General features: G+C 34.2%; 1 protein-coding gene across 1 annotated transcript; it reads right to left on the minus strand.

The window, feature by feature from the left end:
* Window positions 1-7,880: 7,880 nt before the first annotated feature.
* On the minus strand, window positions 7,881-26,627 carry LOC137918749 (toll-like receptor 4). The gene is made up of 3 exons (XM_068761638.1): window positions 26,240-26,627; window positions 12,002-12,256; window positions 7,881-10,232 (listed from the first exon to the last, which is right to left on the minus strand). The coding sequence occupies exons 2-3, from the start codon at window positions 12,236-12,238 to the stop codon at window positions 7,887-7,889; spliced, it is 2,583 nt and encodes an 860-aa protein (XP_068617739.1). The 5' UTR covers window positions 12,239-12,256; window positions 26,240-26,627; the 3' UTR covers window positions 7,881-7,886.
* Window positions 26,628-27,266: the final 639 nt, after the last annotated feature.

Below are 27,266 nucleotides of genomic sequence, written 5' to 3' on the forward strand. Positions count from 1 at the left end.
GCAAGCTGTTAAATAAATGTTATACTAGAATGGAGCCATCAAGCTTTTTACTATCTTGGGCGGGAACTCTAACACAGTGTTTTTAAATTTGAAAATGGACTCGACACGAGTTTAACCATTTCGGTGTGTTATAAAATATATATTTGTTATATAGGGAGGCGTAATAATTTTAGAAAGGCTAAGGTGGGGCATGGCTCATGGATTGAAAAATACTGGTCTAACAGTAGCTATATGCCTTGGATCTCCGACAATAGACCACAAATTGGACTGGCATTAAATATGTTAAGTTTCATATGGCTGTATAACAGTGTCTATCATGCGCTAGCAATATCACGTCACACACGTGCGCGTATTGCACGGACGAGACTCAAGATGCGATCGTAAGGTTTCATCGATGTGAATACGGCAACCGCCGCATAGACTGCACACACTACATACTTAAGGCGTCGTTAAGATAGATTAAGAGACTTAGTAAACACTGTAACATGAAAAAACTGTGAGAAAAAAAAATATCGGATATAATAAAGATAAATGCAAAAAAGGCACAGACGATACAGTCTGTGGAACATCTATAATAATAATACAAGTACACCTATCCCCCGATTTACACGGTTGATACGTTCCTGAGAAAAATGTGTAAGTCGAAAATTAAACATTTTCAAGTCAAAACCGAGTAAATCGAAAAGCTTGCAGAAAATGCATAATTTTACTATTTAACAGTTTTAATTTTTTCAATATTTGACAAATTAAAATATTTAATATGTTACGGAAAGACTGTTTTTTTTTATTTTATTTTAAATACATTAAACAGAAGACGAAAAAGAAATTACTCTCATTCTTTCTTTCGGAATCGAAGGTTCGATTTCACTTTCATAACTCGAAGTTATTTGTGCCGATTCGATGTTTGAAGCAGAAATATTTACATTATGAGAGATGGTAATAAAATCGGTTATTAAAACAAAAAAAAATTTTTTTGGAAAACCGTGTAAAAGCGAAAACGTGTAAATCGGGGGATAGGTGTATTTGTATCTAATATTCCGTCTCAAGGGCGCTAAACATGGCCGACTTTCAGTTTGTTTGATAGATATTGACTAATTGCGTTTGACAGTTCGCTGTGAACTTCGCGCAATTACAGTTCATATTGCATTTAAATATATTATAATTCAATAGCGTTTCGTAGTAATCGATTATAAAATTATTTAAATAATTTTATATTTAATAAATAAATGGAATGCGATGATTTTGAAATATCTAATATATAATATATAATCGCATTAATTCAAAATCATAGCAATAATTTTTTGAAATATTTATTATTATATTTATTTAAATGCGAAAATGGTCAATCAAATTCGACCAGGACAAAGTATGGTCTGATACCGTATCAGAAATAGCTTAAATTTTACAAGAAGACGCTTTTATTCAATATTTACTCTATACCAGGGATGGCAAACTCTTTGACATTGCGAGACATTTTTCGAAATTTGAAATAATTTGCGTACCGTAATTAAATTCGCGTTTAAAACACGCTATAGAATGTTTTTTTTATTTATTTAAAAGTACAAAATATGTGTATTGAAGTTAGGTATAATGGCACACGTATATGACAGCACTCCTAATAATACTTAAGACGCCGGTTAATTATGATCGTAGTTTAGAATTCGCTAATTTTATGGTGGAATAATAATAATTATTATTTTATTATTTACACCAGTAATTTGTTTCGATTTTCCATGAGCTGATATAGGTTATATAAATTTAAATATTGAAATAATTCGACAATCAATCGGAGTTAAAAATAATCGAACAGAGCCGCATGTGGCTAGCGAGTCGCAGTTTGACCACCCCTGATTTATAACATACTTTATAAAGGATTGTTATAGATATAGAAGATATTTTTCATCATTTAGTACGATGTCCACTATTGGGATATATGCCTCTCCCGTTGATTTCCAATACCAACGGTATGAAGCGGCCATCGTCCAAAGACTTTCAAGTAGGTTGTCCGCCCACTTGTGGGTAGACTTCGCTGCGCTTGCCCGTCGGAAATATCCAGAGCGTATATTTGCCCACTGCTGTTTAAAATCGACAATCTTCTAGTGTGATGAGTATTATTTTATACACGATGATTGATTATAAGTGTACCAGCATTAAAGACCTGAATGTTAAACTTATTTGTCACCAAAACTCTTCAAAGATTTTACGTCTAATTCCGATATATATAGTGTTCACTCTGTACTCTATATGTTTTACAATATTTTTTTTATATTGAAACACGACAAGCTAATAACTTATGGCACTACAAAGCCTACATGTAGTCATCAAAATTTATTTAATGCATTTTATTATTGTATTATAGCTGATCCCGCAAACGTTGTTTTGCAAAAAAAATTGATATTTTAATTTACAAATAAAAAATAAGGGTTGATCGTAGAAGGGTGAAAATTTATGGTTGTATGTATTCTTGTATGCTGTATCATAAAAAAAATAAAAACAAAAAATTTCGTTAAAAAAATAAAAAAATATTTTTAAGTGTGAACAACCTTTATCACTTAGGGGTATAGAAAATAGATAGTAGCCGATTCTCAGACCTACTGAATACGCATATTAAATTTGGTAAAAATCAGTCAAGCCGTTTCAGAGGAGTTCATGTTCGAACACCGTGACACGAGAATTTTATATATTAGATAATTTCGTTATATATTATCTGTGTATTCATTGATTTTTGTTGGATATTTAAACCTGTAATTTATACTCTACATAGAATATATAATAAACAATGATTAGATACGCATTTTTAGCTGCATGGGCGCCACGTGGACGATGGCGTCACGCGTGGGCATCAAATGACCGATGACGTCACCAGGTCGTTTCATTATGCTCGAAACCGTCCACGTGTATATATACCTGGTGGTTTTTAAAGTGGTACTCGATGCCGATCAGGGTAGTTTATTTCCAGCTGATGAAAGGTATAGGCTTCTCCCGAAGGTCACCACGGCGTCAGTCCACCTTGTGGGGCCCCACTCTTCCCACGCCTACCGTTTGCGGTTGTTGTTCTAGAAGCTTCCGTCCCAACGGGAATCAGTTGCATGATTATCTTTAAATGGACTCTGCTGCCCGAGGAGTATTTCCAAATTTTAATATGAAGTGGCATGATGCAGAATGACCCCAAACTAAAACCTCTTTCAAAGTAGCGAAGCTCGAGGATTGGCGATTGCACGATATACCCCGCCTATTATCATTTCTTACCTCAGATCTTCTACTGATCTCCATATTTCTGCTTCTTCCTTATTCAATCATCGTGCCACTCTGCCTCACCTTTAGCTTCCTGGCCCGTCAATAGCGACTACGTCTCGGATCCATATGTCATCACCGGCAACACACATTAATTCTGTGGTACAGAAATATTTCAACTGCCTTTTATTTACGAACTTGCACGGGTGGTTCTCGGTGCCGTATACAAAATGTGTATACGTATTGTACTTACATATATTTTATTTTCACATTTTTATGTATATATATATATATATACTATCTTCGAACTGGCCACTAAGACGCAATATGCCATCAAGTATCGTCGCTATATGAACGTAAATATGTACCTTTGACGTAGATATCACATAGAGCATATTTATGACAAAAAATCTTATTGTTATCTGTTTTTAAAAGTGTCCATTTTTTATAGTTAAAGTGAGCTTTTAGGTTCGCTTTTAAGCACTAAATTTATTTTATTTTTTAATAATGTTATATATTTAAATTAATAAATGACTCGAAAACTGAGCCGTTAGGACGGGGTTTCGGATCAAAACTTCCTGGATCCAAGAATGGATCTCAAGGTGTGAGATCTCAAACTGTCTGCTGTCTGGTTTTTTGCATTCCAATTCAAGAGCGCCGGTGAAGATCCGAACTTCGACATTATCGGTTGCAATTGGTTGGTTAACATTACTACCACTTCTAAAAGTGTTAGTTATTGGAGAAGAAGTAGCGGGAACACCTCTTGCAGCGCTTCTGGATACGTAAAACCTTTTCGGTATGCAGTGACATATAGTGTACACTCATAGATATCCTCGCGGTCTTGTCTGGTCAATGTACGTGTGGATAAAGTGCATTTGTTTAGTGAGCAGTGAAAATAAACTAAACACTAAGGCTTTAGCGAAAATTACGAAGTAAATAAGAGATAATACGCACCCACGCGCCTTTTCATTGCTGCTAGAGTAACAATATTTATATGCAAAATTTCCGGACTGTCCATACTTATATGTATTACTTTCACTTTTGTATTTTTGTATATATTGTAACGGGTAATTTGTGGATTTTATAAGTTATTAGTTTAATAATGGAGTGTATAATAGAATGTTCAGTTCTTAAATATTTATATATCTCTGTGTTTGGTACTAATCCGTGTAACATAACTCCTGAAGATGCCCCGTCAGGGGTGAAACACGTGTTGAGTAATTTGGCGGTGGCGGTTGTGTGATTCGCATTGTTTGCCGCATACGCATTTATCAGCGGGCTGGCGGGCGGTGCATTTTGTTGCACGACTACCACTGCATGTGCGGAAGTGGCTAAATATTAGTCCTTTTCTTACTTGTTCAGTTCTTATCACAGAATATTAGAACAAATGCCCGCAATAGATATTTTCGGGGCTCTGATAGAGTATTTAGAAACCATTTTAATAATTAACTGTATCCATAACAGATTTTTAATTATGATTGTGTATTTTTAAGCACACAACCTTAAAGATTGCGGGCGGGAGATAACATTTTCAAATTATATGCTACTTTGGTGTCTAAAGGTGTAAGTAAATGTTTTCTCATACGTGCGATCTACTTTTCTCTTCTTTTTCTACAATATTGTATAAAGTAAATTTTTAATGTAGTGTCACCTATAACGCAACACAAAATGGAAGCATTATTGACGTGGTTACTTTTAATGTATTTTTAATTTAAGTGTACTGTTGGTGTACCTAAATAAATAAATATCACATGTTGGTCTTCTATGATTCGATTTCATAGAGTTAGCAATTCATTCTATAGGCAATGTATACACTTTTACAATGTTAGAAAATTATAGAAAATAAATAAATTCCAAATTTGAATTTATGTCTATTCGTTTCTTAAATATTTATTATTTTCTTTCCATTTCTATTAAAAAGTATTCATTAAATTTGTTTTTTATATCTATAAATATTTATTATTTATTAATACTTTTAAAAACCATTTTTAATTTGATAGAAACAGAAAAAGTTTGTTGTTAAATGTCTCAAAAAGTTTTAAAAAGATGCGGATCAGTGAGGAAGAAAGAGTAAATAATAAGAAACGAATTTATATTAACAGATAAACATATAAATAAGTATAGGTATGAACATTTTTATATATCATTTAAAATTATTATATTGTCTTAATAAATTACGTGAAGCTGGTCACCGTGTCACTAAGACGCCGTAGAAAGTGTCGGCGAAATCGGCTCGATAAGTACAGCCTTAATGCACTCTCCATCTCTCGATATATAACTTTCTCGAAGGATTCGCAACTTTCTTATTGTTTGCACACGGCCGCCGCCCTGCGCGCTCGCCGCACCTGATATGGCCCGTGCTAATTGTGTTTTAGCCGTTTCTAATTCATTTGACTTATCAACCAATGTAAGTTCTATAAAATACACATCTATCAGTCTATCTACATGGTGATTTATTTTAGCTTTAAGCGTGTATAGCTTATTTATCAAAAGGCTTGAATCTTTAATCTCTTTCCGATCATATAAAGTGACCACTGTAAAATAAATTACTTTAATTATTTTTAATATTTAGTAATTTTTAATATTTAGTAATTTTAAATATAAAAATCTACGTACATTTTATAATTACGTCATTTATTATATCTAAAATCATTACATTTGTACAGGATGTTTCATACAATGATTTAGAAAATGATCAATTCAATCGACTTTTTATTGGAGTAAAAAATGTTGTTGGTTTATTCAATTATAATGGTTCTTCCCTAAAAATATCTGTGGCGGATATACTGTAATCGCCACCCTTAGCGGGCGCGTTGGCGATTTCAGTGTCTTATGAAAACTTGTTTTGTATGAATTATATAAGAAAGTATCCCTGGAATCGAAGCCGCGACCCACGATACCAAGTCATTTCTCTACCATTGGACTACCGCCGTCATGAACATATTATCTTATATATATTGACTTTGTATTCACATAATATTTTATAAGAGTTTGGAGGCCTCGTTATAGATTGTATGAACATTGTAAATTGCTATACAACACATACTATTTAAATTCTTCGCCCATATAATCATAGTGCATAAAAGAGTCAACTTTCTAAAGGCCTACAAGCAGTCAATGTGAACACGGCTTTCTAATTTAATTGGCAGAGTGCCTTTATTTAACTAAGTGACACCGATCACTATTTTCTTGAAGTTAATTGATTATAATGTAATCTTTTCGTATCATGTAATGACATTGTTATCAGAAACATAAATAATATTTTATGAAAGCGCCTGTTGGAATTCTCAATGCAATGTCAAAACAATGATCAATTGAAAATATAAAAAGAATGTAGCTTGTTATAAACACGCTTGTGATTCTCTTAATAAAATCTATTATAAAACTTTTATTATTTAGTATTATAAAGTGCAAAATATTTATAATTTAGTATAAAGTGTCGAAGATATAACACGACCAATGTAATTTATATATAAATATTTGCTATTATATTTTGCCAGGCGTCGAGATAATAAATTTTTTCTTCATTATTTATTGAATAGATTTGAAATTACGATTATTCTTTTAAATGTAATGCGGTAATTAATATTAGAATCAATATATTTGTACAATTTGTTAAAAATATCTACTTGATTATAACAAATAATTTTAAAATGTTGCTTGATTTTTACATACAATTGAAAGTCTAGTAATGATAATATATGTTATAACCTTTAGCTTGTTTAGGTTTTGCAATTAATAATAATACCCTGGGGATAAAAGTGATTCCTAGGTTTGATAGTTGAGTGCAAAATGAAACTGGGTAGGAGAATCACGGCAGCATCTTTCTCTCTTGGAAGATGATGAAAGCTGCCGAATTTTATTGCGATTTTGTACCAAGGTAAGCGATATAATAAAGCGCAACAAAACTAAAGTAGAATAAGAAGATGACTCGAAGTGTGATAAAGAAGTTAAGAAGTAGTAGGGAATTTTATTATATAGGAGCTACATTACATCACCGTCAGCGGTGCATCGAAAAGGGGAATTTCATAGAAATATAATTCTTTATTTACATCGGTATAAATACGAACGAAGCTGTAAATACGCACTTCTACTTCATGTTGTTATTACTTCTAGACCTAACAGCTCTAAGAAGAATCCCACAATTATCTAAAGCATAACGTATGTTAAAGTATGTATATATATGTATGTTTATGTTCGTTTGCTTGTAAATATGTATTTTTGTACACGTAAACTACACATTGTTAGTACTTTTACCTTTTCCCTACTATGGTTGTCTATAAAAGATTGCCTTGTGTGATAAGACTGCCCATTGTACTTTTTTGTATATTATTGTAAAACTTATTAAATGTGTCTTAACGTGTACAATAAAGAATATTAAATTAAAATTAAATTTAATAGTGAAATTAATATTAATAAAAAAAAGAAAGTAAATCAAAAGTGTGGACAACAGAAGGAAGAAACGGTGATAGACGAGAGAGAGAGAGAGAGCGTATTAAAATAAAATATGAAAAAATTATTTATGATGACGCTCTTAATGACATATGACACATATAACATTCTGTTTTCGGGAATAAAAGACATAAACAATTTGTAAATATAAATTAATAATTTTTATTACCTAATAATTATAATACTTAGTAATTTATACACTATACGTTCTTTGCTAAAACGTTTCTCAGCTTCTTCCAAAACTCCTCCGGCTGTGTTTCGTCCCAGGAATGATAGATTTTAGTCTTCAGAAGGTACTTGAGTGTGGTTGTCATATATTTGTTTTGTATGTCACCTATTCTGATCAACACTAAAGGGTCATAAGTCGTACCGTCTTCCAAAAATAGCCTGTGGTACTCCGCTAGCTGAGTTTCCCATCTGCACCATTGTGATTTAGCAAAACCATTACTAATAATCAAAAGTATATATTTACTTTCGTTAATACTGTTCAAAATCGACTCCGAAATGAATGAGCCTATCTCAAAATCCCTCTCGTATATACAAAGATTCAAATGAGGTGGCTTGGACTCCAGTTGGTTGATCATCTCCGCTACGAAATCCCTATCATCACTACAGTAAGATACGAAAGCGTCAAACCTGTAACCTTTATTCGAAATGGCTTCAGTTCTGCGAGAATTTCTCATAAATTTCCTTCCAACAGCTATTTTAGCTAAGAACAACCAGTATCTTATGTAGATTCTATATTTATAGACCCCTGTTATAAGTCCGATTAATAATAGTATAGTGACCACTGAAGGAGCTGTCCAGATGAGAAACATAATAGTTGAAAATTTCTCATACATTAAACAACGTAGGTTTTTGATAGAGGAAAGGTAATCAGCAACTCGTCTGTCCTCCCATACATCCGGACTGCTGCATTGAAAACGAGAGTTGACGAAGTAAGCTTTGATCAGGGAGGAACTGTTCACTTGCATCCAAAGGTAAGTCTTGTACATTGAGGTACAGTCGCAAACAAAAACGTTATCCATCAAATCTATTTCAGCCGAGAAGTTTACTGCACTCGGGTTTTCTAGTAAATAATTAATGTCTTGTATCATGCTTATTGTGAAGTGGGAGATTTTATTATTTGTCAGATACAATGTGACTGGACGAACTCCAGCCGTCAGGAATAGAGGCTGCCACCAGGATACGAGGAGATTCTCACTTAGATCGAGCATCTGTAGGAATTTCAAGGGCTTCAATGTTTCCGTTGTTATGTAGTACAGCTGATTATTTCTAAGATTTAGATGGGTTAGATTAGGCATCATTTCGAAGATATTATCCTCATCATACAGCCGCTTGATGCCACAGTTTTTCAGTATCAGAATCTTTAGCTCATTTAAACCTTTAAATTGGCCGCTGGTCAAATTTTCGTTGGCTGTCAGTGGATTATTAGCCAAGTTGAGCATTTCCAAGTTTCTCATCGGTTCAAATGTATTTTCGCCGATGTGATACAATGTACCGTTCTCCATACTTAATATCTTCAGTTTCTCAAGACCACGAAACGTGTAATCAAAGACAGACTTGATCTTATTATAAGCCAAGTTCAGTACTCTCAATTCTTTGCAATATATGAACGTATCTCTATCTATTTCGTAATACATTGGGTTTGAAGCGCTACCTTTGTTGGATGACATATCTAAAAGCAATAGCTGCTGATTGGAGATGTGCTTCTGATGTATTCCTGGAAGATTATTACCTCCTAACAGCAGTATTCGAAGATTGGGAAACTTGATCGGATCAAATGCATCCGGACCAATAGATATTGCAAGAACCTTTCGCAAATCCAAAACTACCAAATTCTTCATTGGTGGGAAAGAGTCGTCTGAGATTATTTCAAATTGATTTTCAGCTAGATTCAGACGCTGAATAGTTGAGTTTGCAATGATATTAAGTAAAGCTCTAGGCGGTTGTTTCCTAAAACCTAGCCCTGATAAATCAAGATGTGTTAAATTTATACTCTTTTCTATCATATTAGTTAAAAAATTACCTATTGATGTTGAATTCAAATCATTTTCGCCTATTCTGAGTTCTTTCAACATCAATAGTGGTGTAAAACTATCTGGGTGTATGTATTCAAGTCTGCAGAGATTCAAATCTAGCCTTTTTAACGTCGTACCTCTCATTACGCGAAAAGCGTTCTCGGGTATTTTCTCTAAGGAGTTTTCTGATAAATCTAAACCATTAAGAGATGGTAAAATGCTCGGTTTAAAAGCTGGTGTTAAATCTAATATATTTGTGAATCCATTGTTGACTAGAGTCAAGTTGCGAAGGCTTTTAAGACCTACGAAAGTTCCTTTGTTGATCACGTGTAATTTTGTGTTGTAAGATATAGAGAGATGTTGTAGTTTCGATAAGTTTCTAAAGATTCCTGGCTCTAGGAACCTAAGTCTGTGGTTTGCTTCTATTCGAAGAACCTTTAAGTGCTGCAACGCGTCCAGCTCTCCGATACGGATCTCTGTCATGACCGTCGTCCTCACCCGCAGGAGATCGCTTTGAACCCTCACCTGGAAAAGACAAGATTATTAAATACGAAAAAAAAATTGAAAAGACGACGCCGTCAGCGCAGAGACGCGCCTCGCGACGGCGCTCCGGTGAATGGTGCTCCCCTACCATAAACGGGGCCTTCGGAGTCGCTAGAGTTTAGGGTGGGGGTCCTAAACTCCCACTAGCTTCGGCGACTCTGAGGCGGACGATGGTTCGACGTGGTCTCGTACCATCGTGATAGCACCACGAGGGTTTCGGGGGTAGCGTATACACGCATACCCCGGGACGGGCTATCGAAAAATAGCACGGCGCGAGGGAAGACCGTGTGGCGATCCCTGACCGGGAGATACCGCGGTCCGCCGTTTAGCGCAGAGGGCGACCACCGGGGGTGGAGGGGAGTTAGTGGGTAGGAATCCCATATACCCCTGTTCTCCCCCCAGAGGCAGGGCATCTTGAATTCCGGAAGATTTCCCCCATCGAAACCAAAAAAAAAGTTCATTTATTCTTTCCCTATCCTACTAACCTTGCAAGGATTAAAGGGTTGGTTAGACAAAATTTGGAAGTAAAGAAAAAAAATGAATATACGTTGCGAAATAAGAATCAATGTAATTAGAAATGTAGAGGAAAGAAAGGTTAAAGTTTAAGTTAATTTACAACTTAGTATTAAACAATCCAGAGTCACTCGAATAAAGCGTAGATCAGGGGCGAGCAACCTTTTTATTGAATGGATTCTTTAAATTTTTTTTGGCGAGTTGCATGTAAACTAACAGAAATTAATAATTTACAAAACTTTATCTATAATAAACAATTGAATTAAAAAAATATAAAGTAAGGAATAGAAAAATTAATTTACTTGAAATTTTTAATATGAAGTTCGAAATACTTTGCGGGCGCGATGTTATGTTTAACGGGCCGCGACTTTCTCATCCCTGGCGTAGACAATACTATGCCATACAAATTTGTAGATCAATTATTGAATTAATAATATTCTAGCAAACAGCAACTGACGCGTTGTGTTTAGACGGCGATATCTACACTCGTGCACTGCTTTGATAATGATAAGATAATTTTATTAAGTTTAGGCGTAAAAAAAATTGTAAACAAGTACATTTGCTGCCCAATTTTCCTTTGGAAATAAATATATATGTATCTCTAGCCATCTTTTCCATTACCAAAGGTCGTGACTGTTTCGGTAAGTTTAGTGGAGAAGCAGATAAGCTTTCAAATTATCTTCTGTCTACCTTGGCATAATTTCGTAACAATCCTTGCGATATTTAATGGAATCAGGCGTTATTTTGCGGAAGTCCATCCTAAGTAAGAAAAGGACCAGCACACTGCACTCTGTGTTTGGCAGTAATTGGTGTAACATAGCTCCTGAAGATGCCCCGTGAAGGGTTGAAACTCGTGTTGAGTGATTTAAGTGGCAGTTGTGTAATTCGCATTGTTTGCCGCATGCGCATTTATCAGCGAGCTGGCGGGCGGTGCACTTTGTTGCACGACTACCACTGCATGTACGGAAGTGGCTAAATATTGGTCCTTACCTTACTTAATCCTTGCGATTTTATTAATTTATTGGATCTTTATACTACGTTATCCTATATTCATCCTATATGCCTTTGGCTGGTATTTCTCAGAACTAGCGAGAAAAGCGTGACGGCGTTTTTTGGCACTAAACGACTTAAACTAATTGGAAAATTTATGAAGAAGTCCTATCTAGGATTGGATGTACTACGATGAAAACAGAGTTTAGTCTAGAATTTTAAAGTTAAAGAAGATGAAAGAACCATACCTTCGGAAATCTTCTGCACTCGTAGTTTCCAAAGCAGACGATTATCTTATGGTTCCTGTTGGTTCTGCAGATGCAGCCGGAACTCTTGTCCACTGCCAGCTGCACGGGGAGCGAGACGCCGCGGTCCTCGTCCGGCGCCACCACGCTGTTGCTGATCAGTTCGTAATCCTCTAGCAGGTTGCTCCGGGTGTACTGAGCGTAGCAGAGCAACAGCCAAAGGTAGCGGGCAACCACCATCTCTCGTTTAAACAGAATCTGAGGATAACCAATAGATTCGTTACTAGTGTTGTAGATTACATCTATTGTTGACTTTAATTTGAGAATACCGGTTCGGATAAAATACCTTAGACCTAAGAGTAACAGATAAAAAAACTTAGAAAATCGACAGGAATAAACTTTTTAGAAACTTTGCTTGATCGGTTGATGTTATCGGGCTTATATTACAACCATATCAGAAAGCAGTAGCGTTGGTAGAAGTGACGAAGAAGAGTGATACGGTTGGACAGTATCAAGGTTGTCGGCAGAGCTAAACACCAGGTTTGCTGCAGGAGGCTAAGAGCCAGTACTTGTTAGTAATTGCTTTCGTGGTCACCTTGACCTCTGGGTACTCTGTTGTCCTCATTAAGTATAGAGGCGGAGATGTATGGTGCCCGAGAATTTCAGCACTTTCACTGGCGAGGAGAAGACCAGAATTTCAAAGTTCATGGTCAATAAAATAGAGAGATATATATTTTTAAAAAAAAGCATAAAAGGCAGAGTAAAAAGTGATAAAAGATTATGTTGAGGAAAAAAAAACGAGTGAGAGATATTAAGACGAACAGAAGAAGAATGAGGAAATAGTAGGAAAAGAAAGTAAATGAATTGTTTAGGAAGAAACTGTCACTGTGGATCCAAGATAGGGATTTTACGAGGGGTCCCCTTATAGTAGAGGTCTTAAAAGAGTCCATAGTAGTAGTCGATTGGCGCTCACTGCAAGGCATAGGTCTCCCTCACAGACCGGCTTGTAGACTTTCTTGCATTACCTGTCTGTCTACCTAATGAGATGTCTACCAAAAGTAAATGTTTGTGAATAATTTTGTAATAATCTCCCATAAATTTATACAGCATTGAGTAATAATTTACATAATCACAACAGCGTTTTAAATATGGAACAGATGTTTAAAATGATGTAAAAAAAATATTTGTATGTACGTACATATTTCGTTTAGTTGTTCTTTAATAAACAGATAGTTAATATTATTATAATTATAAATAAAATATTAATAAAAACGGCGGACAAAATTATGTATTTATTTATTTTTATTGATCCACTGTATAGATGTTGCGTATATATATATGATGCTATAAAATGAACTCATATTAAATAGATATATGTTTGTTTACATAGTTGAATTGTAATGATTGAAGGAGGCGATCATCGTTCTGTCGTGGTAGGAATATCTTGTCACACAAACTCGTGCGTATATTGCACGGACGAGACTCAAGATGCGATTGCAAGGTTCATCGATGTGGCGAAAACAACTGCACAGATATTGGTGCACAACCTGAGGATGCCAATATGGAGCACGGATGAGGAAGTTGTCGCTAGAAATGTTGTTATAAAAACAGGATATTATTAGGACGTCGTTAAAATAGATAAAGAGACTTAGTAAACACTGTAACATGAAAGTAAATAATTTATTGTTCCGTCCATCTTTATTATAATTCCAGGTCTTATCAACAGAAAGAAACGAGATGTCTCCGTGACGTCATCAATAAATAGACTCTCTGTTTATGCAACCTTATGTTTGGAACAATCATGTACGCATATACTAACTTTTTAAATGTGATTTTTACGTGTGGAAAATGAAAATTTTAATCAAATTCCTGTTGAGTTGATGATGTTTTTAACTAATAAAATAGTTAAAAAAGAAAAGGACTAATATTTAGCAATTTCGGCACATGCAGTGGTAGTCGTGCAACAAAGTGCACCGTCCGCCAGACGGCTGATAAATGCGCATGCGGCAAACAATGCGAATTACACAACTACCACCGTTTAATCACTCAACACGTGTTTCTCCCCACCACGGGGCATCTTCAATAGTTATGTTACACCGATTAGTGCCAAATACAGAGTCGCACAGATGTGCGGAAGTTCAAAAAGTTAAAAAAAAATAGAATATGTAAGTAATAAAATAAAGAAAAATAAAATGTATCTAGCCACCCAAGAGTAATAAGATGATGGAAGGAAGGCGATGAAAGCAAGATGGAATGAAAGAACAAAATGAAAGATATTGTGATAAAAATAAGATAAGAATAAAAAAAATTGAGAAGTATGACAGTGAGTGAAGAATAAAGATGAAAAATCTGAAAAACTTATTTGTAAACAAAGACCCTGATCCCAACTAATTAGGGGTACGAAAGGCCTCCAATAGCGGGGGCCATAAATAAATAAAAAAATGTGCGGAAGTGGCTAAATATTGGTCCTTTTCTTATTTAGGATGGACTTCCGCAAAATAACGCCTGATTCCATTAAATAAAAATAGTTGTCTAGCAGTCCGATGTTTGCTTTGTTTACTTCAACGAGAAGTTAAATAAAAATCAGTAAAAAATTTTTAAGTTAAACGGTTTTTTAAACGGTTTTATTTGATACCATATTGAGGTGGTTGTGGAAAAATATGTATCTAGACCGCCATATTGGAACGGCGTCCATCTTAAATTTTAAATTTTGACATAATCATCGTGTTTTACTAGTGTAGCTCTTTCATTTGATACCCATATTGAGGGGTTAAGGAAAAATATGTAATCCACTATTTGTATCGGCGGCCATCTTAGATTTATAATGTTAATGATTTTATTATATTGTATTGTCATCTCAATTAAATGTGTGTACCAAATTTCAGATCAATCTGACAACGGGTAGTTGCTAAAATTTAAATTTCTAATTTTAATCCAAGTAAATTCCGTACGGGTCGAACTAAATAAAACCGTTTAAAAAGGGAGTAAAGAGTCTACCTATAGCGTTTCTTTAACATTGGTAGCTTAGCGGTTGAGGTCTGAGACTTGTGATAATAGGTTACGGATTCGATTACTGAGATACGATTTTATATTATTCGCACTTAAATTACATCGGATTGCCGATGCTCACAAACAAGTTTCCAGAGGATGGGCAGCAGCGTCCTTTTCTTTCCTAGTCCTGTGTCCTAGTGGGGGGTTTACCCCCGTCTACTGGCTAGTGGAAATCATTTGAGAACCTTTCGGTCCAAACAGCTATCGGTTGCACGAGCGATAGGTCCAGGCCACTGCCACTTCAGACGGCAATTCTTCTAGCTACGTCCTCTGTGTACATTACCACACTGCGATTGCCACCCCGCCTGCCAAGCTTGGCTTTTATGATATATTCCCCCCCAAAATATCTTTAAAAAAGCATACGCTTGCAGTGGATGTATCTAAGAATATAGAATCTCTGATCTATGCAAGTGACAAATTCGTAAAGCTTTGATATATATTCTAAGATATACTTTTTATGATTTTAACCGCATAAAAATATTTTACAACTGCGAAAACTATTTCAAATTATTCGTGAAGGCGTTTTGAAATTATCATATCCTAAGTAAGAAAAAGATCAACATTTAGCCACTTCCGCACATGCAGTGGTAGTCGTGCAACAAAGTGCACCGCCCGCCAGCCTGCTGATCAATGCGCATGCGGCAAACAACGCGAATTACACAACTGCTACCTTACACCGAATACACCGTTACACCGATTAGTGCCAAACACAGAGTGAGAGACTCTGTGTTTGTCACTAATCGGTATAACATAACTCCTGAAGATGCCCCGTGGAGGGGTGAAACACGTGTTGAGTGATTTGACGGTTAAATATTGGTCCTTTTCTTACTTAGGATGGACTTCCGCAAGGTAACGCCTGATTCCATTAAATATTATCATATCCTTTTTTATGCGGTTCCTATCTACTACACAAAAACAGGTATGAGTATATTGTCTATAAAAGCATTATGTCGCATTCGATATCTGAATATTTGCATCATACGTTTAATACATTTATAGGTTATCTTTTATTTAATCTGTGTTATTGTTTGAACTGATATAAATCTATTGTTTATTAATTTGTTTAATTTTCTCTAATGTATATTATCATTTATACATATTTATTTAATATGTTTGCTTAAATATAATAGATAATTTCATGTTTGACGTAAACAATTTGTTCATTTATTTTTCAACTTGCAGCGTTCATGTGAAAACGTTCAGTGTTACTGGCCACTATGAATACTTTTTAGATTTGAATTATTATTGGACGTTTATATTTAAATTCGAACGCCGATTTGAATTTATTAATAGTGTTCGAAAGTTATATGGATGCCACCATTGTGTTCGAGCCGAAATTGTAAAGAGGACACGATTGTAAATATTAAACAATTGTATATAGTACATGGTAAATAGTACACAATTGTAAATAATACACAATTGTACATAGTTCACGTAGTAAATAGTACACAATCGTAAATATTGCACAAATGTAAATAGTACGCAATTGTAAAAAAACACAATTGTAAGTAGTACACACTTGTAAATAGTACACAATTGTAAATATTACACAATTGTACATAGTACATACTTGTAAATAGTACACAATTGTAAATATTACACAATTGTACATAGTACATACTTGTAAATAGTACACAATTGTAAATATTACACAACTGTACATAGTACATACTTGTAAATAGTACACAATTGTAAATATTACACAATTGTACATAGTACATACTTGTAAATAGTACACAATTGTAAATATTACACAATTGTACATAGTACATACTTGTAAATAGTACACAATTGTAAATATTACACAATTGTACATAGTACATACTTGTAAATAGTACACAATTGTAAATATTACACAAATGTAAATAGTACGCAATTGTAAAAAAACACAATTGTATATAGTACACAATAGTAAATAGTACACAATTGTAAATATTACATAATTGTATACAGTACACAATTGTAAAAAACGCAATTGTAAATAGTACACACTTGTAAATAGTACGTACACATTTGTAAATAGTCTGTTTATAATAATATACGGTACATCGATCACAGGTGTGATGAAGACAGGTGGCTTTACTTATTTTCGCTATCAACAAGGAAGCAAACGTGCACGGGTATTTTCTTACCACTATAACGTGTTAATACTCAAAAGAATGTATGTGGTAGATTAAAAACTTTCATATACCACATTTTATTATCTTTGCAATCTGTGGTTTTTATATAAATCATTTCATTACTTCAATAGAAGTATTCTAAGAGAGATGAATTAAAAATAAGCAAGAATCAAATTGACCTTTAAGATTAGCCTAAAAAAGGTCCTTAGATATGCCATACTTTGATGAAACTATACAAACTTTAAAGAATTTTATTTCGTTATAATTTTTGCTGTTGTCCTTCATACAGTAAAGCAATGAACTCTCAAGTTGTATTCTGTCTTATACTCTACGAGAACGAATCGGGAATAAGAAGATTCTTTGTTAGTTTGCAGGTAACAAAGTGCGGAACAGATCAGAGAAAAGACGACAGAGTGGAGACATTGGAACATCTAGCACAGTATAGAGGTTCCGTAGTTGGACAAATGACCTTGTAAAAGCCAACGGAAGACGCTGATTACTGGCTGCTTTTCACAGGTCCTTTTTTTTATTTAAATGGTCCCCGCTATTGGGGACCTCTCGTTCCCCTATCTCGTGTGGGATAGGGACTTTTTATTTCTAAGAATTTATTCATATTATTTTTTATTATTATCATTCTCCTCTTATCTGTCGTACTGTTCCTTTCGTTCTATAATTATCCCAGTCTTTCTCTTTCATTCCATTAGCCATACGTCCACCCTCAACCACTACATTCTTGGTTTCCTTACTATTTTATTTTGCATCATTACATTTATTGTTCATACATTTATCACAGATTTTCTTTATAATTATCATATTATATTATACTGTTTATTGCACTATTTTTGGTACTACTTTATTTATTTTATATCTATATTTTAGTGTTTGCTTTTCACAGGTTCTATCGCAAGTATCTGAGGGTGGACTATATGGTGATGGTGATATATCTTCATTGTTTCAGCCGATGTATGCCCACTGCAGGGCTTAGGTCGGCATGATGACCAGGTCAGCTCTACCTGGATTCATCGACCTCTCGCGACTTTAGCTATGTAGTTGACCCACATACTGGGAGATGGACAGAGGAGACTACCCACGCCTGATGATAGTGATTATCACTAATCAACTCCGTCACTCTGTAATAGGATTTTTTAACCAGTTTTGTTTGTAGAATCTTTAAATTTATTATGTTATCACTCCGAAGCGTTATCAGACGTTATAATGTGGATAAATGACGTAAGAACTTAATATATAAATATGCCATAAAGATCTTATGCGTTTTTAACAATACTTTGAAACATTTTATATGTCGTGCGTTTATAAGGTTTGAACGTGTATGGTGTTAATTCTGACTATATACTAACTATATAATTATTGTCATTTGAAATCCGCATAACTTGTTTTATTAATTTTTATAAAATTAAATATTTCGTTTCTATATTTTTTAATTAATTTGAATTCAAACATAGAATATTGTTACCGGACATCTTTTGCAGGCATGGGTAATAAGTTTGAACAAATAAAGACTATATGAAACTATTAACTATTTCTCGAGATAAGTCTACGTATACGCCATTGGTAAACAAAGTGTTATGGTTTAAAGGTCATAGTCAGAAAAACGCTGATGCCTCCTAAACAATGCCTGCGAGAGTATTTTATATTTGCGCCACCCTGAAACTCAGACACGCTCTCGACTAACTGGACGACAAGGCAGATAAGGCAGATAGTTTACTAAGCAATTTGTAGCCAAAAGGGTCCTCCTTCTCGACAAAGATGCACACATTTGGACATTCTTTAAAATAGACATGAATTCGGTCTAGACGACGCCACAGATATTTAATGGAATTGGGCGTTACCTTGTGGAAGTCCATCCTTAGTAAGTTTAGCCACTTCCGCACATGCAGTGGTAGTCGTGCAACAAAGTGCACCGCCCGCCAGCCCGCTGATAAATGCGTATGCGGCTAACAATGCAAATCACACAACTGCCACCGTTAACTACATAACATAACTCCTGAAGATACACCGTGGAGGGGTGACACACGTGTTGAGTGAATTATTTTTTTAATTTCTCGAGTGGGGACTTCGAGCCAGTAGACGCGGCATGGGTTTATTGATTCCAATAATTTATTGGTCCTTTTCTTACTTAGGATGGACTTCCGCAAGGTAACGCCTGATTCCATTAAATACTTCGAGCTACAGCTTCATATTCCGCACTGCGATCGCCAACCAGCCTGTCAATAGGGGCAATTATGGTATATCCCCTCACAAATATCTTTGAAAGAAATATATGCTATGCAGTGGGCGTGTACAGGCTGAAAAAAAACAACATAGAGTTTCTAATCTCTCACAGGTGACAAGTCCGTAAAGCTTTGAAGTATTTTCTAAATTAGACTCACACATATACACACACATAATTTATAACTGCGTTACGAATTCTGCGTTAGTTTCATCGTACATTTATATGGTTCCAATGTAGTACACAAAATGGTGATAGATGATGTTGGTTCTTGTCCAGATTACGTCATTTTAGATTCGATTTGTGATTTCTTACGAAATCACTTTATAGTAACTCTATCTTCCTCGCAAACAGGTCCGATTAACAATCATTTCACTAGAGGAACGATCAATGAATATATTTGGCCAACGTGACCTTGAGAGTTTGGTTCAGTGATATATCCGCAGTTCCATTGATTGCATATTTGTTTATCGGAATATTTTCTAAAGTTACATAAAGGTTCGAAAAGCATTACCGCCTTGAGATGTTGCGAAAAAAACTTCAGAAACGATCTACGGAACTTAGTTTCAATGTTACTTTTGTTGATATACTAGCCAAAGTCTTTATTCAGGTGTGGGCTTGAACAAAACATTCCACGTTCCATTAATACAGTTCCACATTATCTTATAATTAGTAGGTGTGTGCATAGCGATCTTTTCAAACACAGATAATGTATGTATTTGAATGAAATCGTGCCATTTATTTTTTTTTGTTTACACCACATTTTCGCATTATAGATAAGGTGATACAGATAGAGAAGTAAATAAGTTTGTTGGTCGCTTATATCAGCCAGCTACACTTTGTTTGATGGTGATTTTTAAATATAAGAGTCATGATTTTCTTGTGAATAGTAAAGTTTTGATGATAATTTTATATAAGTAAGAAAAGGACCAATATTTAGCCACTTCCGTACATGCAGTGGTAGTCGTGCAACAAAGTGTACCACCCGCCAGCCCGCTGATAAATGCGTATGCGGCAAACAATGCGAATTACACAACTGCCACCATTAAATCACTCAACACGTGTTTCATCCCTCCACGAGGCATCTTCAGGAGTTACGTTACACCGATTAGTGCCAAACACAGAGTTTAGGGAGAGAGAGAGAGAGAACGTGGAACGGTGAAATACGGAAGTGGCTAAATATTGGTCCTTTTCTTACTTAGGATGGACTTCCGCAAGGTAACGCCTGATTCCATTAGATAATTTTATCCACTATTATCACAGTTTCAGCTGCAAAAGTTGATTGCTGAATAGTGGCTTAAACTTCCTATAAGACCGGTAAAACGGGAGTCCGTGGGGGGATTACACAACCTTAAGGTTATAGCGCGATTTGACTTCCCCACTGTCACTTCAACCTTGTCAACTTGTCAACCTTCTGAACTATCTTGGATACTTTCGCTTATCTGCAGATAACCTCAATTTTTATTCGATTCGTTTTTTTACGAGTTGAAAAGTTGATGAGTGACCGTGAACTTGTTTAAAAATAAAATATTTTCTGTATCAATTTTAGTAATATACAGCCGAAGAAAATGCCTCTCTGGTGTCTCTGTTAGTTAAGGTACAATCATAAATATATAAAAAAATAAAGTATATGGCATTTTACGTCAACAAAGATAAATAAAAATAATTAAATAAAGTATTTATTACTGATCATTTTTACCCTACAACTTGGCACAGTGTTTCCCAACCCCCACAGGGGGTTTTTTGATTATTTAATGGAATCAGGTGTTACCTTGCGGAAGTCCATCGTAAGTAACAAAAGGACCAATATTTAGCCGCTTCCGCACATGCAGTGGTAGTCGTGCAACAAAGTGAACCGCCCGCCGTTGATAATGATAATGCTTTAGATTACAGGTCCCAAGTTGGATTCCCGATATACAATCTTATATAATTCACACTGTGCATTAATTATAAAGAGATTGTCCCTACTCTCACTCAGTTACCAGAGGATGGACAGCACTGTCTCCTGCATACCATGATACTACGATTACCAACCCGTCTGCCAATTGTGGCGAGTATGGTATATACATAGATATCTTTGGAGAAGATTTTTGACTTTAGGGGGTGTCTATAGACTGAAAAGACGACAAGTGTCACTTTAATGTTTCAAAGTCTATGTATTATACAATAAGGTAACAAATAACATGAAATGATACATTAGCTGTTTATGGTACATCCTCCCATATGTATCTTTGAGGGAGGCCTTGTAGTGTGCGTCTAGAAGTAAAATTTGATTCTTTTTTCTATCAAATTGGTCTCTCATGAAGTAAACAAGTGATCAAAGTGATCCTAAATAGATAGTAATATGGATAAACAATTTTTATTATTTATCCACTTGTAAACACATCTTAATATTTCTTTGTTATAGTTGAAGTTTTTCATATAAAGGTAATCATAATGCTTGCGTTATTACTATCATATCAACCATAGCACGTCCACGTGGTGGTCTTCCTCATAGATTACAAACTAAACCAGGTGGAAACGACCTGTATACATCTTTCAATGACTTTAACAACATTGTCTAAGCGCTTTGAAGTTAAAAGAAGTTTATTATTCTATTTCTTTTTATTATTATAAGAAATGAGAGAATGTATTTCTTTGCTATTATATTTTTCTATTCTATCCTATTGACGCGAAAAAGAAGTCGTGTGTTTAATCTCCGTTTTTACAGCTGATAGAGAGCTACTGCAAGTTACAGAACTCCACCAATGATCGTCAGAATGATCGGCCTAGCGCTACCTTCATTTACTTAGTTAGGAAGCCACTCATGCCGCACTGGCTGGTGGTCGCCATTTTAAAACCTTTCGGCCTCAAAGGCCATCGGTTACTACGTGATCTTGGTTCTTCTGAAGATCTAGTCATTTCTGATTGCTATCTGGGTGACCTTGATCCCAGTGTGTATTCACATATCTAAAAAGATTATTTACAACAAAACAGAAACAAACATAGCTTTCAAATTTCTAACGCCCAAGAATGGTTTTAAATGAAAAAATTCCGGTCGTACTGGCCAGCGACACGGAGCGTGGACTCTGCGCTTATATTAAAATCTCAGACGATACCCCACGATGTTCTGACGTCAATTGTTTGTATTACTTGCTAATATATACACGACCAAGTCGTCGCTATTTGGCAATAAAAATGTATTTTATTTTCCACTTGATATGATCAAGTAGAATATTTTATATAAGACTGTATATATATTAATTTTTTAGCGAAAAAGAGATGTGCATTATTATGCAATGATAATAAACTTTGTTACATTTTTCTCTAAGCAAACTATTTTGTGAGCAACAAAGTGTATATATATGTTAAAATTCATTGTGGTTTTTTATTTAAATAAAGTCTTTCGTGGCTCTTATACAATCTTTAGAAGTTATTTTAATAATTCCTAATTTAGGTTGTGTATTTTTAAACACAGCCTGAAGACGGCGCGCAGAAGGGAACATTTTCAAATTAAATGCTCTTTTTAAACGGTTTTATTTAGTTCGACCCGTACGGAATTTACTTGGATTAAAATTAGAAATTTAAATTTAAGCAACTACCCGTTTTCAGATTTATCTGAAATTTGGTACATGCATTTAATTTAGATGACAATACAATATAATAAAATCAATAACATTATAAATCTAAGATGGTCGCCGATACAAAATGGCGGATTACATATTTTTCCTTAACCCCCTCAATATAGGTATCAAATGAAAGTGCTACACTAGTAAAACACGATGATTATGTCAAAATTTAAAATTCAAGATGGACGCCGTTCCAATATAGCGGACTAGGTACATATTTTTCCACAACCACCAAAATATGGGTATCAAAAAACCGTTTAAATTAAAAGTTTTTTTAAATGTATTTATTGTGCCTAAAGCCGTAATCTTGATGCATTCTCTAACATGCGATCACTTTTCTCTTCAATTTCTTTATTAGATCTGGTTCGATCTTTCTGCGATGTATGATGTAAATTTTTAATTTTGTGTCACCTATAAAGGAACACATGACAGGACCATTACGTATTACGTACACATATTATGTGTACTGCTGGTGTATCTTGATAAATAAAAAGTTTTCATATACCTCTAACCCAGTGATTCCAAAAGTGGTCTAAATCGACCCCTAGGTGTCTATGACAACCTGCAAGGTGTCTACGTCAGCGAAAAATAATTTGGGGGTCCATGAAATGAAAATGGGGGTCCACGATAGTGGATCTCAACACATACACTAATATTATCTATTTACTTACATCATACTATCTTATAATATCAAAACATTTACATTATTTATAAAAGTACCTAGAAATAGTATTTTGAGTAGTTTTAATTTAAATTCAATTAATAAATGTATAAAGTAACATGTGTTTTTACTTTAAGTTTTCAACACTAAACTTCACTACAGTTAGAAATTTACAGGAAATCAATATCAGGTAAGTAGGGGGTCTACCCAACACGGAAAATCATGGCAAGGAGTCTACGACACAAAAAAATTTGGGGAACTCTGCTCTAACCTAAAATGACATTATTCATTATTTCAACCATTTAATATCCAATTCATTTACTTCTAATTGATTTAAGGTGTATTTTAAATAAAATTTTATGTGTCATATATTTATTATTTATATATGTTATACTATTTGTAAATTTCCTATTCATATTATGGATGTCACTTTTAATAAAATTCATATATTTGTAATGTTATTGTATCAATATATAAACTAACGCAATAGTAATAAATAGTTTATGTATTAAAAAAATATTGTTATAATATATTAGGGGTACCTGAAAGTAATGTCGTTTCTGACGAAATATTTTATAGAAAATCCTATTGATTTTTACCGCTCCGGCATTTATTTTGTATATTAAATAGCAAAAGGTTGATAACGAAAGTGAATATATTGTTGATTGGAAATAAAAACTTCTTAAACATGTAGTCGTGTGAATTTAACTTAAAGCGACATTACTTACCCCTGATACATATATGGCTAGTTTCATGAAATGAAACTTTTGATCGTATATCACAGGTTCGATTTCAGGAATACAACCTTATACAATTCACATTTCGTGCGCTTATTATATAGGATTGTCACAGCGCACAAAACCAACCAACCCGCCTACAAAGCGTGTCGATTATGGTATAATACCACCATAGATATCTTTGGGGGATGCTACGACGATAGCTAGATTATGTTTTCAATATATCTTACAACGTATTTGTAACTATAAAATTATCTTTTAGTTACAAACTGATATTTTAGTTAAAGATATCTTATATATTTTAATCTATGATCAATTTGCCTAATTCGCAAATTATCTAATCAATGTTTTGATACTTCGTTGATTAGGGTAAATATGGGTAAACGTGACCTTAATCGTTGTTAATCGGTGATTAACGTTAAATTAAAATTGTTTAAACACTTCAATAGGTCTAAAAATCAAGTAATAGTAGCTTAATTGGGAGCGGAAACTTAACCAACGAATTTTTATTGAAAAAATCGAGCATTCAAGCACCTGTTAGGAAGTTAGGGAACCAGGCTCAATGTGCCGTGGAATGAAAAAAAAATTAAAAGAAAGATATAGTCAACTAAAATATATATAAGAGTGTGCTAAATGCAATCTATTTTTGGTATCTATCACTATCTCTGTCTCACACTATCTATTTGACGTTTTGTCAGTCGTTCTATTTCGTGCGACAGAGATAACGCTCTACGAAGCCGAAATTAGCCGATTGTCTCTTTCCAAAGGTCGATGTGCAACATTTATCGCCGGGCACTGTACCGGCGTTATTGTTTCCAACCAACTATAACTTAGGAGTCTTCAAGGAAATAGTAAATAGGTTTCTTCTAGACGTGTATTGTACACCTAAGTTATTATAGCATAAGACTCAATTGTAATAAATAGATATAAGATATAAAGAATGACATGAAGAATGAATGGAAAACTATGCAAGTAAAGAAAGACTTAAATAAGAATAAAAGATTTTGTGACGAATGAAAAAATAAAGAATGTAAGATATGACGCATAAAAGAAGAAATAAATGTACATATTTGAAAAAAATTATTACAAGACGAGAGGTCCCTAAAAACGGGTGCCAAAAAAAAACACAGATAACCATATTATATATACTAAAATTTTAAAGTAACACAACTGTTTTATTCCTATAAATAATATACATTATATTCCTATGTAAGATGATGAAAAAACCTTTTTATTTATAAATGCAAAGGAAATCATTTTACTTTGTACATCATAAACACAGTTTATCAATGATGTAACAGTTTGAATATGTTTCTAATCATAGAATAATCCAATACATTAATAAGCGTTATTTTTAATTTCATAGTTTTTTTTAATTCAAAAATTGATTTAGTTTGCTAAATTCAGTGCTAGCACATAACACAGGCATTAAGAATTTTATTTTCTCATACGTAAATAAAATTAAAGAAAGAATGTACTAATAATATTATTAATACGGATGATTATAAAAAAAACTATATATGAGTGTGTATTAGTATGCGTGGCATTGTCATTATCATTTCAATTGCATGACTTCCACTGCTGGACATACGTTTCCCCTCTTCCCACGCCAAAATTCCAGTTGAAAGCGGCCAGGTTTAAAAGTCACCTTGTAGGTGGAACTCCTAATCTCTCTCTGAATTATCGAAGGAAATTTTTATTTTAATTACGTTAATATGTAAAAACTGTTTTGTTTACATTCGAGATATAATATCATGTGATCTAACAAACAAAAAATATGTTAGTTTCAATTATCAAATGAGTTACTTTTAATTTAATTATAATAAATATTTACCTTAAACTGAATCCAGTTAGCAGAGAATTAGTTGATAATTCACAATCCCTGGACTTCGTATTCCAAACATGTTATCCATAACAATTTAAATAACATTTAGCGCATTTTATTTGTACAATACATTACACGTCGCAACCTTCACTAAACGCCAAAATTTTTACACACTTAATATTTGTACATTTTCACATACGATATTTCTAGACGTATTAACTTTATATATGCCATCTGTGCTTACACTTATACACTATTTAATGTTTTATCCATCACTTTTATCACCAAACATACAATTCACATATATATATGTTATTAAATATTGTAATTAGTTTTAAATAAATTAACTCGTAAAAAAATTATTAAAATTGCTTGAGATGCTACGCGATAGGTTTGTGTTTGGCCTCGGCTGGAAACAAACTCGTCTGCGATGTTTGGTCAAAGATTTCTTACATACCGCTCGCTATTCGCCAACCATATTTGCACATGATAACAAAGATATTAACACATATACGATATTACCGAATTGTTACGGAGGTAGGTTATATTTTGTTGATAAATTACTTGAAACATTTTAAATTTAAGGTTTTTATAACAAGATAGTATGCTAGAATCAAATTGATCTCATATATCATTCGTGCGATCACTGTTATCTTCAATCTTTTTTTAATCAGTCTATTTGATATGGTCTGATGTTCTTGCTGCTATTGTAAATTTTGAATGTCGTGTCACCCATAAAGAAACACATAACAGAACCGTTATTTATACAGTAACTTTTAATGCAATTTTAATGTATGTGTACTACTAGTGTACATAAATAAATAAATCATCACCAGAACCCTTATTCAAAGTTGCGGGAAATCGCTAGTTGGAAACCGCAAGCCGGTCAGCGATATTTAGGCGAAGCTTGAAACTTACAGTAGGCGTGTATCGGCTGTCATAATGATAATTGCATTCTTCTTGATAAATGCGCATGTGACAAATAATGCGAATTCCACCGCTAAATCACTCAACACGTGTTTCACCCCTCCACGGG

Source organism: Battus philenor, unplaced genomic scaffold (assembly GCF_028537555.1).
Source record: "Battus philenor isolate CCGP_79_NKW_IND1 unplaced genomic scaffold, ilBatPhil1.0.hap1 SCAF_15, whole genome shotgun sequence".
Lineage (NCBI taxonomy): Eukaryota > Metazoa > Arthropoda > Insecta > Lepidoptera > Papilionidae > Battus > Battus philenor.